The sequence below is a fragment of the Spermophilus citellus genome, assembly GCF_964194105.1.
Source record: "Spermophilus citellus genome assembly, chromosome: 13".
Classification (NCBI taxonomy): Eukaryota; Metazoa; Chordata; class Mammalia; order Rodentia; family Sciuridae; genus Spermophilus; species Spermophilus citellus.
In genome coordinates this window covers 105,678,235-105,697,914 of record NC_138193.1, presented here as the reverse complement: position 1 = coordinate 105,697,914, position 19,680 = coordinate 105,678,235, and the positions used below count along the sequence as shown (strand labels likewise).

The following is a 19,680-nucleotide window of genomic DNA, read 5'->3' as shown; positions in this document are numbered from 1 at the left end:
CAGCTCCTCTTGAAACCTTGCTATCTACTTCATATTTCAAGATCATTTTAAAGCTTCATCATTAGTGATCAAGTACAACAAATATAGCCAAGTATTCTAAGGGCCCTATAGAAGGAGGACCAATAACCAGAAATGTATGCCTGCCTGGGTATTATAATTAAATACTCTAAGCATTTTTCCAAAAACAGCTCTGGAAAATGCCAGAAAGCTTAATGAGAAGGGGAATCAGTTTCTAATCCAAGAAGGCATCCATTCTTTGACTTTTAACCACAGGTCCACAGGTCTGCCATTTTGTGAGGCACACTTCTATACAAGGGATACTTGAATTCACAATAAGCAATTAGCAAGCTAAATAATATATAAAAATATTATATGGGCAATATGCAGACATACTGGCTATAACTTCAGTCCCTGGCAATAGCCAGAATGTTTGCCAATTAGTAAATGACATTCCCATATCCAATCCATTATTTTCTTAAGGTTTCAAATTCTATCTTTACAAACTATCTGTTATCAATTGTTTTCAGACCATGAGCCACTAACTTCATACAACATGAAGCAAGAAGTACTGACGAATAATTATGTGAATAAAGAGTTATGATACTACACTCTTCATATGTATACTCAATATCAACTGTGAGGTATATCATGAATAATAGCTTTTTAGAGAAAAATGTGATAAACTATGTTATATACCCTGATTGAAGAATGATAGAAGGTAGAAAAACATTTCTCAGAAATGAAGAAAAATGGTATAGTTTATAAAAACCTCTGGTATTCTAAGGATTCATATAGTATATGGGAAAGTGGTATTTGTGACTCCTCTTCCCAGGGGCATACAAATTTTGACTGAAGAAAATAATTATTTAAAAATAACTTATAGGCTAGGCATGGTGATGTACACCTGTACATCTAATCCTAGTAGCTCGAGGCTGGGGCAGGAGGATCGCCAAGCTCAAAGTTAGCCTCAGTGACCTGATGAGACCCTGTCTCAAAAAATAAAAAGAGCTGGGGATGTGACTCGGTGGTTAAGTGCCCCTGGATCAAACAAACAAAATAACTGTAGTATCAGATTTTCAGGAAAACAGCAAGCTGTTCCACAAATAAGTGTTCTTGAATTTAATTTACATAGTAGTGTGCTAGTTAGCACTGCCAAGGCTCACTGGCAGTTAGAGGTGACCAGGAACACGGAGGTGGAAACTGAATAGGACTTCCAAGAAAAACATTCTCCCTCCTCACCTCTTTCTTCCTCACTGACGGCCTGGAATACAGTGTTCCAGTGGCCTTTAAGGTACTTACCAAGATGGCAGAGCAGTGAGAGAGGTAATGGGAAGACTAAAGTCAAGAAAAGGTAGTAAGAAGGCTAACGAGGAAAAAGAGAACAACTGTCTTTGGTAAATTTACATATATTTCCTTCTTTTCCAAGAATTCTATGTGGAAAGATATGCCACCGTGCAGAAAATGCTTGATATCAAATACAGATCCACATTTGATGAAGGATAAAAAGCCAAACCGAAATAAATATTGAGCACTGCATACCATACATGATGAGAACCATTTTACATAATCAGCAACCTAAAGATAGGAATTATACCTGTTTATCTTTTTAAAATTCTCAGTATGAACAAGTTATCCAGAAAACAGTAGGTTCTCAGTAAATGTCTGAAATAAATAAAACTAGAACATCCTTTCTTACCTTCTGTAGTTGGAAATACTTCTTCAGTATTAGCCTCTGCCAGTTTCCCAGTTCTCAGCAGAACTTCCGCAAAGCTTTCTGCTGGGGCATGCTGGTAGGCGTCATAGGTCACTGCAGCCTAGACAAAAGCAGCAACTTCACCATTTAATAGGGTCTCTTCTAATTACACATTCTTAGAAATCACAGGGGAAGGAGTTTATGGCTTCTGCTGACCTGAATAATAATTTATCACTAATGCATATTATTGTATCTAACGTCTTAAATATATTTTCATTTCATAGGTCATAATATATACAGAATGAATCATAAAAGCAGTGAATAAGGAAGAATAAAGTCAAAGAAGTTTATTTTCAGGAAAATTTCCGTTTTTCTTTATACCATCTTCAATAGCTTGGCAGTAAATCTGTTTTCTTAGGTTCACTGTCCTTACCCCATTGACAAAGGGATCAGAGATGACAGATTCATAAAAGGGATGACACCCTTGTTTTTCTAGATCTTCATTGGCTACAGTTCCAATTTGATAAGCACCACCAAATTCTTGCCCCTAAACAGAACAAAGTGAAGAACAGCAGGTTAAAAAGAGAGCAAAGGGGGGGAAGAGGGAGAGGGAGGGAGCAAGATGGCAGGGAGAAAAGGACAATTCCAGGAGAAATTCATCAGTGTGCTTTCTATGACCAAAAGAGAGGGCGTCAGAGTGACAGACACCAGCAGAGAATGTAATAACAACTACATTCCACAAGCAGCATTTCAACCCCTACCTACAGCGCCTCCTGATTTTCCTGGTCACTTTGACATCTATGAATCAGAAACACTCAAGTAATAAGTGCTATAAACATAGCAAGTTTTCAATATTACAGTCAGAATAACCATCATAAAACATCACTTTGTTCACATTGCTGCCCTGCTCAAAAAATTGCTTCAGTGGGAAGGCAAATGGGCAACAGCATAAAAATCTGAACTATGTAGAACATTCAAGATCATCAAATGCTAATTAACATTAAAGTCTAACTCTTCACCTCAATCACACCACCCTGCAAAAAAGGGGCCTCTGTGCCTTTCTTCCACTGTAAGGGTCCCCCACAGCCTGGCTGCCTAGTGAGAATCTACCCTTCCTCCAGGTCCAGCTAAGACCCCACCCACTCTGCCTTAGTGGAGGAGTAAGACTTACAAACGTGCCTCTTAACCCCAACTCCTTCTCGACCACCACTTTAAGACTGGAGCATCAACATTCCTGTTAGCAAATATTTTATTATTACTAATATAGTTGATTATGGTGGTTTTGCTCTCCTCAAATCAACATTAAAGCTCCTTACTGAAAGATCCAAGTAGAAGACATTCCTCCCAAGTTTACTGAACCCAGACCCTCTACCAAGTCCCATTGAGGGAAACAATGAAGCTGCTGGCAGTGGTCAGAATACAGCAGATGTTTAATAAAAATGCAGACTACAATCTGGGTTAAAGATCTGACCCAGGACATAAGCCTTCAAAACAGTGAACAGCTGAGAAAGGAAAATAATCATAATCCAGTGTGATGCATGAAGGGATAAGAGATTTACCCCAGAATCAAGTAAGTACAAAGCATCACAGTAAACAATATCTTTTTCATTTACCCAAGCATTTGGCTGATCATCCTTAGATTTTTCTCTTTCCTATACCCCACACACAGACCGTCTGTAGGACCACAAAATATATCCCACCCACAGCAGTCCTCTCTCACCTCCTTCCTGGTACTCAGGTCTACGCCAGCATCATCTCTCACCCAGAGGACTGAACAAGAATCTCTCTCTGCTTCTGACTGCCAGCTCTCCACACAGCAGTTACATGAGCTCATTAAAAGTAAGGCTGGAGAACACAACTGCTTTACCTCAATTTTCCGTAAGTTTTCCATGTTATCCAGCATAAAATCCACACACTTATTATCACAGTCTACACAAGCTTTCAATGATGGGCCTCCACACCACCTACCTAATCTCTTTTCCCAGTTGTTCACAGTCCTCAAATTCTACCTGCCTCTTTTAAGTTCTACAAAGACATCAACTGGGGGGGCTTTGCATTTGTTCTACTTGGCTCAATCATACTTCTGCTCAACCCGATTCTTTCCTGAGTAACTTAACTTCCCTCCCTAAATCAGAATTTTAATTCCTCGACATGACTCTTTATTCACTTACCTTGCTTATGAGTTACATTCATATACTTATAACCACCTGGCATTATACAAAATATTTTTCTTCATCTCCCCCATTGAAACATAAGTTCCATAGAGGAAGGGATTAGACTGAAGGGTTATCCTTTTCTATTCCTGTCTTTAGCACAGTATTTGACTCATAGAAAATGATAACTGTTTGCTGGATAGATGGATGAATAAATGAATGAAGGAGAAACTACGTGTGTTTGGGATGAACCGATAAACAGGCAAGTTTTTCCCCTTTGTTTTCCAATGTGAGACTATAGAACTGGAATGTAACAATGCAGAAAATACAGGTGAACCATGTGTTAAGATTTCCCCAAAAAACAAACTCCGTTGCTCTACTGCTAATCCTGATCTTTACTTCAACCCTTCTCCATCAGCTGGCTCCTAACTCTTCCCTAACTACTGGTCTGTAGAAACAGAGCAGAGCAAGGAAGCACTGATGCAATCATTTTCGTTTCACTAAATTTTAATTCTAAGATGTAAACCAAACCTTACTCAAATATATCATGGTCCTTTGCAAGTACTCCATGGGAGTGTATTTCACTCCATGAGACAGACTACTCACGCCCTGACAGGAGGCCTGGATTTCTGAAGAAATTTTATAAATCATTAAGACGTAACAGTGAAAACAAATGAAGAGTGGTGCTAACAAATGACAAGCCACACAGCACATTTGAAAATGAAGGCTGCCTTGCTTACTTGCAGGGGCCGGAGGTAAGTTAAAGACTTCTTCCACCACTGCCCATCACTGACAGCCTGCAATACTGCTCTGGTAGTGGTCGTGGTATTGCAAAGGACTTTCATGGTGGTGGCAGTAGTCCAGTGTAAGAGGTCAGCTGAGCTGCTGCCTGGAACATTCATTTCATCCTGCGTTAAAGAAAAAATAGCAACCAGATGTCATCAAATTTTTGTTTGAAAGCCTGTAAATGTATGGACATTTTCTCCCTATGAAATTTTGCCAGCTAATAAATGGAAAATTAGAATTTTTGTGGATTGCTGAAAGACTACCAGGTTCCACATTATAAACCTTCTAAACACTATCAATCATCCATTTATTTGGATGAAAAACAGTGTCCTTGGGCTGGGGATGTGGCTCAAGCGGTAGTGTGCTCGCCTGGCCCTGGTTCGATCCTCAGCACCACATACAAAAACAAAGATGTTGTGTCTGCCGAAAACTGAAAAATAAATATTAAAAATTCTCTTTAAAAAAAGTGTCCTTTAACATCAGAAGGTAGAAGCCAGAATCTTCTACTTTCCTTGGGGGTCACAGAAGCATTGTTCAAATGAATAATTTAGTTAATAATAAATACTGTGGTTAAAGAAACATGAGTTGTTAGATATTAGACTGGTAAAAGTTACAGAATATGTCATTTGCTTTATAAATATTTCTGAAACTAATGTACCATGATGTTTTTTTTCCCCTGAATTTTCTTTTGAAAATGATTCAGGGAGGAACAATATGTATGCTATTGTTGTTTTGTTATATATTTATCTCACTACTAGCAATGATGGGTTTTAAAATTTATTTTCATGTGTATCATCTGATCATTTTGAGTGGTCACATTTATCACATTGAGGCACATTTTTGTTCTTGCTTTTTTAATTTCAAGCTCCCTCCCCCACTAAACTTCCTTTCTCCTACATACATAAAAGTGAAGTCCCTTTGGTATATCTTCATATATGAACATAAAATGATTTTGTTAAATTCAGTCTATTTATCCTCCCTCTAGTTCTCCTATTCCACTGATCTTTCCTGTATCTTTATGGTATCCTATCTCCTTCCCAAGCATCTTTCCTTTATCTTGCTCTAGCCTCCACATCTGAGAAAATAATTTAAACCTTGATTTTCTAAGTCTGGCTTATTTCACTTAGCTTTTTAATTTTCATCCATTTACCAGCAAATGTCATTTCATTCTTCTTTATGACTGAGCAAAGCTCCACTGTGTGTATATACCACGTTTTCTTAGTCCATTCATCTCATGGGCATTTCTTAATCCATTCATCTACTGATTCCATAAGTTTGGCTGTTCTGAATTGCACTGCTATAAACACTGAATTGGCTGTATGGCCGATTTCAGATCTTTTGAATAAAGGCTGAGGAGTGGGATAGCTTGGTCATATGGTGTTTCCATTCCTTGTTTGAGAAATTTTCACACTGCTTTACAGAGTAGCTGTACTAATTTGCATTTGTACGTATTTTTCCCCATCCACACCAGCATTTATTATTATTCATGTTCTTGATAATTGCCATTCTTTCTGGAGTAAGTGTAGTTTTGATTTGCATTTCCCTAACTGCTAGAGACGCTAAACATTCTTATTTCTTGGCCCATTTTTTTTTTCTTTTTGGAAAGTTTCTGATTAGTTCTTCATAAATTCGTTTTTTCCTTTTCCATATTGGCTATGTTTTTTTTTCCCCTTTGGCATTGAGTTTTTTGAGTTCTTTATACATTCTGGACATTAATTCCATCAGAGAAGTAGCTGGCAAAGATTTTCTCCATTCTGTAGGTTCCTCTTTACTTTCATGACCATTTCTTTTGCTGTCCAGAAGCTTTCTGATGGTATCTCACTTAATGATTCTTGGTTTTATTTCCTGAGCTTTAAGGATCTTGCTAAGCCAGTGCCTATACCTAGAATGTTGACCCTATGTTTTCTTAATGCCGCAGTCTGGCTGGGCACAATTCAGGAGCCACTTGTCAAAAGAAACTATTTTTAGAACTACAAATGCCAAACAAAACAGCTCCTCAGGAAAAAACCCTCAGAGCCCAACTGCCACCACCGGCTTCCCACAAGCCTCTCACCCCCACACCAGCCTCTCCACCTCCCACAATCCTCCTGCTCTTGAGGCCGATTGGCTGGGTTGCATGGGCGGAGCCAAAGAAGTCCCCCAATGAGCAGCTCCGTGGAGGAGCCAATCAGCTAGATATTGCTGGGGCCGCTGTGAGCCAATCATCAGCTGGCAGTCTGAAGGGCAGGGAAACAGCCCAATGAACATCACCGCAGAGGAGCCAATCAGCTAGATGTTGCTGGGGCCGCTGTGAACCAATCATCAGCCGGCAGCTGGAAGTTTGCTGGGGCCCCTTTGGCTGTGGCTCTCAACACTTAATTATTCTTGGTTTTATTTCCTGAGCTTTAAGGATCTTGCTGAGGAAGCCAGTGCCTATACCTAGAATGTTGACCCTATGTTTTCTTTGAGCAGCTGCAAGGTTTCTTGTCTGTTATCTAAGTGTTTCATCCATTTTGATTTGACTTTTATGCATGGTGAATGATAGGGATTTAAATTCATTCTTCTACATATGGATATCCATTTTTCCCAGCACCATTTATTTAAAAGGCTGTCTTAGCAAGTCTGTCTTGAAGTAACTATCAAGTAGCTGGATCTGCAGACTCTAACCAAAATTATCATGTGAGTGTAGTGGTGGGAAACAGTGGAACACACATCCAGAACTGCCTCTAACCTGAGCTGTCCAACACAGTAGCCACGAGTCATATGTGAAATGTGGCTAATCCAAACTGAGATAAGTTGCAAATGAAAATACACTATAGATTTCAATGACAGGAAATAAAGGGAAGGAAACAGAAAAGAGCATCATACGTGTGCTTAACCTCAATGAACTAGAACACAGCCTTTCTAGTGATAGAAAGGAACCTAGCAGGCCAAGTTCAACCACAAGCATTCCAAGGCAGAGAAGGAAGACAGATCCAAAAACAGAAGTTCATTATTCAACACTTTTGAAGAGGCAAGGTAGAAAGCTCTACATAGGAAAACAGCTAAATGTCCCTTTGACAACAACGATAGCAAGCATTCAAGAAATGGCAGCTATGTGCAAGAGCTTTCTAAGTATACTGAATTTAAAAACTAGAAAGTAACACAAATAGAGTTGCTTTAATAGTGGCATTACTGGAATTCTTCATTTCTATCATTTGTGAAGATAGCAATACAAGTTCATTTCTTCTCATAATACAGTGGACAGCTGGCTCTCAGATCTGAATTAACACAAGAAAAAAACTGGTCCAGTTTCAGGACCTCCAGAGGCTGTTTTCCCTAGTGAGGCCACTCGTCCAGCCATGGAGTTTCTCATGCCATGTAGAGGTGTAGTGGATGTTACCTCCAACTGCTATCCTAACTTGTGTTTCATAATAACACTGCAGAGTTCGTATTAGGATACCATGACACAACTGTAGATCAAATAAACTGAATATGCTGCCTAGAGGCAACAGGGCTAGAGTGCCTCCTCCCCTTTCCTTAACTAGATTTGGTATCAGAATGTTCAGGCCACTCATATCTTTGCATGATTTCAACACACCAGTAATCTCTCTCTCCCTCTCGTTTTTTCTACCCCCAACCCCCTTCTTCCTCCTTCACACCCTTCCTCAATATTTGCATTCACTTAAACTCATTTTTGTTATAAAACTAATTCAAACTCACTAAAAACGATTTGAAAAGTTCAAAAAGGTATGGATAAGAGAACATTTATTCACAGTCCCATTACAAAAAGACAATTACAGCCAACATATATTCTCTTCCTGTCTTTTTAAACCAGGCAAAAGGATCCTTTTGAATAAACCTCATTTGAGTAGAAGACATATTCAAAGACAATGCACAGCTCACTGGTAGAGTGCTTGCCCAGTGTGTGCAAAGCCCCGAGTTCATGCCGCAGTCCAGCTGCAGCAAAATAACGGGGGGGGGGGGGGACACACGACAACCGGGACGACACGAGCAACTAGTGTAGATTGATACAGCAGGAGTGGGAACCGTTTATTGTAGGACAGGAGGGGTATATATACATTCCACACTGCTTATCTTAATTAACATAAACTAGATACAGCAGTCAACCAATAAGAAATCTCCGCACTTAATGGCTCGCTGGTGTTCCTTCTCAAACCACTCCCTCTGCAAAATGCCAGGCGCCATCTTGACTTGTTTACAAACCCTAACAAGTTCGATCCCCAGAATTCCCTCCCCATGGAAAGAAAAAGTATGCGCATACAAGCTTATAGTATGATCAATTTTAACACGTTCATGTAATGAGCCCTCAGACCAAGAAACACAATACCATCAGAATCCAAGAAGCTTCTCTTACGCTCACTCCCAGACATACCACTTTGAGAAAACACACTGTCCAGACTGACAGCAGCATAAATATATTTTCCCTGTATTCATTCATATAAAAAATGTAGAATCATATACTCGTGTTTTCTTTCACTTTTACGTACATAGTTATGTGAGCAGCCCATTGCTACATCACATTACCCAGTGTGAATATACCAAAATTTATGTATCTTTTCTTCTATCAATAGGCATTTGAGTACTTAACTTGAAGCTAATACCAATAATATTTCTCTGAACATGCTGGTAATTACCTTTTGGTGAACGAACTATGCATTTCTGGGTAAATAGTAGTGGAACTGCCAATACACACAGTATGCATATGTCCAGATCTAAAAAGTAGATCCAAACATTTTCTTCACACTCTGACCAGCAACTCAGAGTTCTGATGGCTCGACATCCACGCCAACATCAGTTCTGATAATGGTTTGTGATTTTAATCTTTGCAATGAGTAATTTCTATTGTTAAGTATTTGCTCTGATCTCTATTGGTTTTCCATCTTTCTTATTCACTTATCAGTGTTGTGTGTGTTCTAGATACAGATTTCTTATTAATTGTATGTACTGTGAATATTTTCTATTACTCTGGGCATTACCTTTTCATTGTATTAATGGTGTCTTGTGATTAACCAAAGTTTTTAATTCTAAATGTAATTCATCAGTTTTTAACTTTAAGATTATTATTCTTAAACCTTATTTAAAAAATGTTCACCTACTTCAAGGTCACAGAGATGTTCTTCCAAGTTCTTCCTAGCATGTGATATTTTTGCTCTATGTCAAACCTTTTTAAGACAATGTAGTACCCTTCTATCCATTCGTAACATTAAATGCATATTTTAAATGTATTTTTCACAATATATTAATTTTTTTCCTTTCTGACTAGACAGTGAGCCAATCAGGAGTAGGGCCACTATTTATTCATCATTACATCTGTGGAATATGTGAAAATCTCTGTAATTTGGAGCTAGAGGTAGATCTAAGAAGTCTGGTTTTATTGAGCTGTTTAAATGTTTAAAGATACATTTCCAAAAGCATTATATGTTGTACCTAGAGTCGATAAATTTTATTCCAATAGGATTTCATGTCACATTTTCTATTCCTGTTCATCTGCAGAATCTTCTTAATTGAGAGGGCGTAGTGAATGATTTAAATGTCATCAACTAATTCAAATATAGAATTAAAAATATAAACATGGTAAGAAATATGGCACTTAAGCAGAATATGACTTCAGAGGAAAATCAAATTCAAAGGCATAAAAAATGACTTTTATGAAAGTCATAAAACCATTACTCTATCTGGGCATGGTGGTGCACCTATAATCCCAGTGGCTTGGGAAACAGACAGGAGGATCATGGGTTCAAAGCCAGCCTCAGCAACTCAGGGAGACCCTAAGCAACTCAGCAAGACCATGTCTCTAAAATATAAGAAAACATTGGAGATGTGGCTCAGTTTAAGTGCTTCTGGGTTCAATCCCCAGTACCAAAAGTTAAAAAATTATTCTATTTCATAAAAGAAACTTAAAATTTACTTCTTTCCATATTATGGAACAGCTAGACCAAGATAGAAAATTTAAAACAGCAAATGCAAAAATTTGTTTCAGAAAATAAATGAAATTCACATAAATAGATTTTCTGTGAGTATTTCCCCGAAGAAGGATTACAAAAGAGAAAGTAAAATAAAAGATTCATGCATCGGACCCACAGGACAAGCATTTGTTTTAGGGGTGGTTGACCAAGATCATAGTGTAACCAGAGTCTTTAATGAGGAAAATAGTTCTCCTTCAACTTCATATAATGTGGAGCGAAAAAAGATGTTAGGCAAAATTTACTCCTGAAATTAAACTACTGACACTTCTTATAATCATAGTGGCACACTGCTAATTAATTTAGAGTGTGTAATACCAAAACTAGATTAAACCCCAAACCCAAATTATCCATACCCAGCATATAATTTAACATAAAAACTCATTAATGACAAGTGTGCTACATAGATCAAAGGTTAACTTCCTAAGCACTAATAAAATTTTTCAAATCCTACAATGAAAGACACCACTACCAAATGGGCTCACAAGTACAAAGATCGTTCCACATGTCACACATGGTTCTTATTGGTCAACTACCATAATGAATCTTTAAGGAGTTGCTTTCTCCATAGTTTGGTAATACAAGGGTTAATTTCAGAGAGATCCATTGGCCTCCTATACACTGAGCTGGGGGGACATGTAGACTATGCAAGGATTACAAAGCCAGGTGCAACTCAACCACTGCCCCTTTTCTTCTAATATATCCATAACCCAAACAATTCTCTGCATCTATAATTTATTTGTAGAAAATTTCTTCCAGATATCAAAATATTAAGAAAATAATCCTTATTACCGAAAATCTAAAAGTACCTGTCAGAGAAAGCAACAGAAAAATGCCCCATAGAGTAAATAAATGTAAAGTCTGACTCCGGTTCAACTTATCTGCCTCATGAGCAGGCACAGCTACAATTTAGCTTTTTTGCCTTTGAAAGCCATAAGCACCTTCATTTTTCTGAGGAAGGTAAGTCCTTTCCCCAGAAAAAAGAATGCATATGAAAGTGCTTTTATATATAAAACACAAAGTCCCCAGCAGACATACTCATCAAAGACATACTATTACAAGGGATTTAAGGGCCAGAACTTGGATGTCCTAGCTTTTTCTTTTTTCTTTGAGGGAGGAGGAGGGGGCAGTGTTTACCTGGGATTGAACTCAGGGGCACTCAACCACCGAGCCACATCTCCATCCCTATTTTGTATTTTATTTAGAGATAGGGTCTCACTGAGTTGTTAAGTGCCTCAATTTTTGCTGAGGCTGGCTTTGAACTCGAAATCCCCCTGCTTCCATCTCTCCAGCTGCTGGGATTATAGGCATGCCCCACTGCACCTGGCTTCGTAGTACTCTTGGGCATACTCAGAAAATTAGAGGTGTATGACATATGATTTTCTTTTTCCATGCTCTTTTATTTAAAATCACTTTTTAAAAAATTTATTTTCAGTTTTAGATGGACAACATGCTTTTACTTTTATGTGGTGCTAAGGATCAACCCCAGTGCTGCACACGTGCTAGGCAAGTACTCTGGCACTGAGCTACAGCCCCAACCCTTTAAAATCTCTTGATACATGTCTTTGAATTCTGCATGTACCAACAAAGTTTACTGAACATACTTTTCTCATGTCTGTGTTGAAGACCTGTGCAATGTATCATGGTTATGATAAAGATAAGGTCCCTGCATCCAAGGAACTTAATACCTTAGGGAAGAAATTAACTGAGAACTTACCAAGTTGAACCCTATTCAAATATTCTTCCCTGTGTAATAAAGCAATTTATCTGCACCCATCACATCCACATCGTACCTTCCTCATCACTCATTCTTCAAATATTTGTGACATCAATTTGTAATAGGCACTATTCTAAGCTGCTGGAAATACAGTACTGAATAAAGCACCATTGTTGTCACAGATAACTCACATTCCAGGAAGAGAAAAGCAAAAAAATCAATATAAAGTATGTCAGAAAAGCACACCCCATAAGGAGAAAAATGAAATGGAGTAGCGGCGTGAAGGCACTCTACAGTACATAGGGAGAACAAGATCTTAGTGAGGTGACATGTGAACAGAGACCCGAGAGTAGCAAGAAAAAGTCACCTAAACAAGTGGGAGGAAAAACATTCCAGGTAGAATGTAGCAAGCACAAGGACCCAGAGGCCAAAGTTTTCTGGCAATGTTTAAAGAATGGCATAAGGCCCATATGGCCAGCCAGCTCAGCAACGGGAATGTGTGTGCTAGGAGATGGGGAGGGGTGATATGAAGTTGAATAGGGTGTGGAGAAGAAAGATTACGGTGTCTTTGCTGGTAATTGTAAAAACTTAGTTCTAAGGGGTTGGGGTGTGACTCAGTAGTAGAAGTGCTAGTCTAGCACGTACAAGTCCCCATCGCTGCAAAACAAACATACATAAATTTGTAAAGTTTTGTTTTTACTCCAAGTAAAAGGTTTTAGGGGAAAGGTATGTCATGCTCTGTGATACTTTAGAAGAATCACTTTTGATCCCTTGTTGAATAGAGAATATTGTACAGTGGGAAGAAAAGCATAAGAAAGAAGAAAAATAGGCCACTACTTTAAAACTTGAGGTGAGACATGATCATTTAAACCAGGGTGGTAGTAGTAGGGTACACAGTAAAATATAATCCAACTCCCAGTCTACTGTGAATGTGGAGCCAACAGGGTTTCCTAGAGACAAGATGCATTGTGCAGGGGAAAGAGAAGAATCAAGGATGCCAGGAAGATTTATGCTGTGAAAAACTGTAAAGATAGACTTGTTCTTTCTAGACATGGGTAAAACTGAAGAAAGAACACCAGTATTCCAGGGAATAGGGGCTAAAGGGCAGAGATGGGTACAGAAGGGGAGATGATAACAATTTTGACATACTGCAATTCGGATGTCTTTAAGAAAGGAGAAGAGATGTCAGGCTGGTGGTGGTACATTTAAGCCTGGAACTCAGGCTAGTGTTAAAGAGTAGGTAGTCATCAAAATTGATATCTGAAGTCTTGATAGCGGGTGACATCCTCTAGGGGAGGAGCACAGACAGGGGACAGATTGTGAGAAGATAGACCAGAGCATCTGACATTAAGCTGGAAGATGAAGAAGAACCAGCAAAGACAATGGGAATAAGAGCCAGGGACGCCCAAGAAAAACAAGCCAAGTGGGTTAACCATTCCCTGAAAGAAGTATGTCAAATGTTACTTATGGGTCAAATAAAACAAATATCAAGTTTTGACCCACAAACATAAGAGGTCACTGGCGACTCACACAGGTTTCTTTGGTGAAATGGTGAGGAAAGAAGGACTCAGAGTAGGCGAACGAGACAGAAGATGCAGCCACTGAAAACATACACCAAAACAATACAGGAGAAGTCTCTCAGAGTGGCACATACTGACCAGCTGAAGTGAGCAATATCAAGATGCTTCCTTAAAGGTAAACAGAAATGGGTACCACCCACAGATTTCACTGTAAGCAAGAAAGGCAACTTGAATATATTGTTTTTGGAAAGTGTCACCTACAAATGGATTTAAACAGCAAATACACAATAAACCTGTATTCCATCTTGCTAAAACAATTATTTTAAAACAGAAAGTGAAACAAATATTAGAAAAATGGCATGGGCCCTATGAAGGAAAGGAAAGGAAAAAGGGAAGAAAATTTTGGAATTCCAACTACAGTGCTAAAAGAGGAAGCAGCCAATTTTAACTTTTGTGAGGAAATCCATAATGTAGAATTGCCAAACCAATCAAAACCATATGCTCACCTGAATTCCTGGGGACAAAAGTCAATTAACTAGCACATCATCCCGGAAGTACAACAAGGAACAGTGTGCCCTCCTGTGGGCAGATCTACATGCTGACTGAGATGCATAAATGAATATTCTGAAATGTGTCCTACTGCATTAGCAACTGGATAACTGAGGACAAATGATTTTTGTAGCCAAAGTCTCCCACAGAGAATGTACACCAGACGGTGTTGTTTAAGAAAAAAAATAGCAAAATAACAATTACTGAGGACTTACCGTATTTCCAGTGATGTACTGGCTCATAACAGTGGAAAGACAAAGGGAGCACTTACACAAATGTACAAAGGAAAAGCTAACAAAAATCACAGGCAATTACATATACCAGGAGTTCATTTCTACCATTTTATGAGGGCAACACTACTAGAATTAGTGTGCAAAATGTGTGCGTAAGATGTCCAGAATAGTTCAGTCTAAAAAGGCGGAAAACGGACAGTCTCAATGTCCCAAAACAAAGCAATAGTCAATTAATCACGGTATGTGCATCCAATGAACCCCATGCAGCCATTACATAAATGGTCTACATGTAATGACAAGAGCAGATTCCAGAACACAAAGCAGTATACAAAAATACAAGCTGCAGAAAAATAATATACATGGTCCTTATAGTCTTGAAAAAAAAATATCTAGGAGCCAGGAGAAGCGTTAAGTAAAATCTGTCTATACTCAAGAAAAATACAGGATACATCTAAACTTAAGAATGTTTATCTCTAATGGGATTCATGGGATAGTAGATCAGAGAACTGTAACTTGCATATTAATATACTGTTATTTTATATTTTAAAAAAGCAGAAACCACAAAGTTACCACATGTATCTCTGTATTACTTATCAAAAGTTAACAATGTTAATACTTTATCATAGATGGTTCATATCTAGTTGTTTTAAGACAAGAAACATTCTGGATTTTATGCCCATTGAGAAAGAATGAGTTACAAGACTTAAGAGAAAACAAATATATTTCTTTCAGGTCGATTTCTTTATGTGCACAAGGTAATGTTATAAATTCATCTTTTTTAAAATTTTAATTTGTTATATGTGACTACAGAATGCATTACAATTCATATTACACATATAGAGCAGAATTTTTCATCTCTGGTTGTACACATGTAGAGTCACATCCTTCGTGTCTTCATACATATACTTAGGGAGATGATGGCCATCACATTCCACCATCTTTCCTACCCATATGTCCTCCTCCCCTTTTCCCCTTTGTCCTATCTAGAGTTCATTTAATCCTCCCATCCCCCCGAACCCTTGCAGCATATTATGAATCAGTATCCTTAAATCAGAGAAATCATTCGGCATTTGTTTTTTGGGGATTAGCTCATTTCACTTAGCAATATATTCTCCAGCTATATCCATTTACCTGCAAATGCCATAATTTTATTCTCTCTTAATCCTGAATAATATTCCATTGTGTATATATACCACATTTTCTTTATCCATTCATCTACTGAAAGGCTTCTAGGTTGGTTCCACAGTTTACCTGTTGTAAATTGTGCTGCTATAAACACTGATGTAGCTGTGTCCCTGTAGCATGCTGTTTTTAAGTCCTTTGGGTATAGATTAAGGAGTGGGTTAGCTGGGTCAAATGGTGGTTCCATTCCCAGTGCAGATGGTGCTGGGAAAACTGGAAATCCATATGCAACAAATGAAATTAAACTCCTCTCTCTCAATATGCACAAAACTCAACTCAAAGTGGATCAAGGACCTAGGAATTAAACCAGCAACACTGTGTTTATCAGAAGAAAAAGTAGGCCCAAATCTCCATCACGTGGGATTAGGCCCCAACTTTCTTAATAAGACTCCTATAGTGGAAAAATTAATATTAAGAATCAAATCAATGGGATGGATTCAAACTAAAAAGCTGCTTCTCAGCAAAAAAAAAAAGCAATCAGTGAGGTGACTACAGAGCCTACTAATTGGGAACAAATTTTTCCACATGCATGTCAGACAGACCACTAATCTCTAGAATTTATAAGAGCTCAAAAATCTTAACACCAAAAAACCCCAAATAACCCAATCAATAAATGGGCCAAAGAACTGAACAGATACTTCTCAAAAGATACAATCAACAAATATATGAAAAATGTTCATCATAGCTAGCAATTAGAGAAATGCAAATCAAAACTACTCTAATATTTCATCTCACTCCAGTCAGAATGGCAGCTATTAAGAATACAGACAACAATAACTGTTGGCGAGAATGTGTGGAAAAAGGCATACTCATACTGCTGGTGGGACTGCAAATTGGTGCAGCCAATATGGAAAGCAGTATGGAGAATCCTTAAATTCTTTTTGTATATGGTTATTTACTCCAGTCTATACTTATTTCATACAAAAAGAAATTACTATTTCTTATTTATCAATATATGTAAAAATGAAAAAGCTTTCAGAGAAAAGCATAGGAGTAAAACTTCATAATACTGGGTTAGGCACAGATTTCTCAGATACAACATCAAGAACACAAGCAATTAAAGAAAGTATGAACTAATAGGATTTTAGCAACAAAAAAATTTCACACTTCAAAAGTCACCATTTAGCCAGGTGTGGTACATGTAATCCCAAATCAAAGCTAGACTCAGCAAATTAACAAGGCCCTAGGTAACTTAGCAGAGACTATATCTCCAAACAACAACAAAAAAGGTAGACACTACTGGTACCAAAAACAAAAAAATACGCCATTAAAAAAAATTCAAGTCTCATATTGAGAGAAAAGTGTTTTCAAATTTCAAGTCAGATAAAAGACTTGTATCCAGAATGTTTAAAAAAAGAAAAAAAAACCAACAATAATCTCTTTTAGTGCAATGATAAGACAAATAGCTTAGTTAAAAATGGGCAAAATATTTTAAGTCATTTCACCAAAGAAGATATTGGAATGGCCAATGAGCACATAAAAAGGTCTTCACTGTTAATTACTTGGGATATGAACACCAAAACCATAATGACAGTACACATGTAAGAGTAGATTAGAAAACACTCCTGTGGGGTCAGGGTTGTGGTTCACAGGTAGAGTGCTTGCCTAGCATGCGTGAAGCACTGGGTTCAATCCCCAACACCACATAAAAACAAAATAAAGGTATTGTGTCCATCTACAAATGAAAAAAATATGTATAAAAAAACAAAACCTTGGAATGGAACCACCATTTGACTCAGTTATTCCACTTCTCAGTTTATACCCAAAGGACTTAAAAGAAAGCATATTACAGTGATGCAGCCACATCAATGTTAATAGCAGCTCAACTCACAATAGATAAACTATGGAACCAACGTAAGAGCCCTTCTGCAGATGAATGGATTAAAAAAAGTATGGTGTATATATATACACAATGGAATATTACTCAGCCTTAAAGAATGAAATTATGGCATTTGCAGGTAAATGGATGGAACTGAAAAATATCATGCTAATTGAAATAAACTAATCCCCCAAAAAACAAAGGCCAAATGTTTTCTCTGATATGTGGATACTAACTCACAACGGGGGTGGGGTTAGAGAATAGAGTTACTTTAGGTAGAAGGGAGTGAAGGGAGGGGATGGGGTTATGGCGGTAGGAAAGATAGTGGAATGGATCAGACATTATTACCCTATGTACATATATAACTGTATGACCAGTGGGATTCTACATCCTGTATAACAAGAATGAAGAATTTTACTCCATTATATATGATGTATCAAAGTGATTCTACTGTCGTGTATAACAAATTAAAAAACAAAAAATCAATCAAGATGCCAGTGAACAGCAAGTATTAGGGAAGGTGCAGAGAAAACAGAAGCTCAACTTATTTCTGGTGAGAATGTAAAAATGTGCAGCCACACTGGAAAACATTGGCAGTTTCTTCCAATGTTAAACACAAGTAGAGCATATAACAATTCTACACTTAGGCACATGAGAAATGACATTTACATACAAAAATCTGAACATCAATGTTCATAGCAACATATTCATAATAGCTAAGAAGCGGAAACAATCCAACTATCTATCAACTGGTAAATGGATAAAGAAAATGCCGGCCATGATCTGAAATACAACTGCTATTTTGCTTACTTTTATTTCAATAATTCTAAACAATTTTTTTATAAATTCAAAACAGCTACAGGCTTAGGCCATGTTCAAATTTAAACATTAGTCCAATCATATAACTCTGTAGTCACTTAAAATGCTCATAAGTTTACCCACATGAAAATGATTTTTTTTTTAATGGAAACCCTATATAAAAACTATTTCTAACTCTGATTAAATTTATCTTGGGAAAACACCATTGGCTAAATGCTATAACTAATACTAAACAAAATGTTAATATACTTAAGTGGTGGAACACTGTTCCATTTAAATGGCATAATAAACAACATTAATAAAAAACTGGAAACCTATGGTTTTGTAGTTATTCACAAGGTCTGCATTTTGTTCTATTCATAAACAACTATGTTCACAGGGACAAAAACATTATCTTCAAATTTGTGGGATCCACTTGTACTAATGCAAATGCTACTGCATAACAATTACATCTTTATTTTGCTTGGATATATAAATAAAAATCATTTTCACAACTCAAGTAATGAAAGTCTGAAGTATTATGCAGATTATACATAAAGTCAGCACTCATTTATGAGTTACAATTTGATGTGTTTACTGTATGTACTGTGAATGTGTAGCACACGCATCTTACAGCTAAACACTGTATTTTAACCTAATAATAGTAGCTATAACATTCTGAAATGTGCTTCATGAGTCAAAACCATAATGTGTTCACTGAGGGTTCAGGTGAGCACTTCACGAGATCTGGATCCATTACAACTTGCCAAAAGAGCACAAAGGAAGACAAGGAAGCTTTTAAAAAGGAAAAAATAAAGAGCAAAAAATCATTTTGGAAGAATTCCTTTTTCTCACTAAGTGGAACATGCAGAGGACGGCTGGTTGCTTTCATTTACGGATGAGGTTTTAATAGAGCAGTATGTGCCCACTTGTGGTAACACAGCATGGCCTACTCCAAAGAAGCCACCAAGGAGCCAGGCTTTGTAGAGGCAGGAAACAGGAAAGCCAAGTCACAAAAGGCTTTCCACAGATTATAAGAAGAATGAGAATGCAGTAAAAGCTCAAGGAGCTAAACTCAGCAATTCTATACTGAGCAATGACATATCCCTTACAGTGGCCAAAACAACAGAACCTCAAGAGCCACCAAGGACATACAAAAGAATTAACTCAGAAAGTCTTTGTGTTTTTATGTTAAACTCTACTTCCTAATTAATTTTCCACAGACTAATCATTACAAGGTTAGTTTTCAAGTGAGCTTTATCAAACATTTAACAGGCATTCACTA

At 37.6% G+C, this 19,680-nt stretch overlaps 1 protein-coding gene across 6 annotated transcripts in view; it reads right to left on the bottom strand.

The window, feature by feature from the left end:
- Nucleotides 1-19,680, bottom strand: part of NBAS (NBAS subunit of NRZ tethering complex) — a 345,000-nt gene that overhangs the window by 125,571 nt on the left and 199,749 nt on the right. For all 6 annotated transcript variants that reach the window (XM_081263998.1, XM_081263999.1, XM_081264001.1 and 3 more), the window contains 3 exons: nt 4,587-4,754; nt 2,127-2,240; nt 1,697-1,814 (listed from right to left, as the gene is read on the bottom strand). In XM_081263998.1, the coding sequence (XP_081120124.1) occupies nt 1,697-1,814; nt 2,127-2,240; nt 4,587-4,754 (400 nt within the window). The remainder of the gene's footprint in view (nt 1-1,696; nt 1,815-2,126; nt 2,241-4,586; nt 4,755-19,680) is intronic.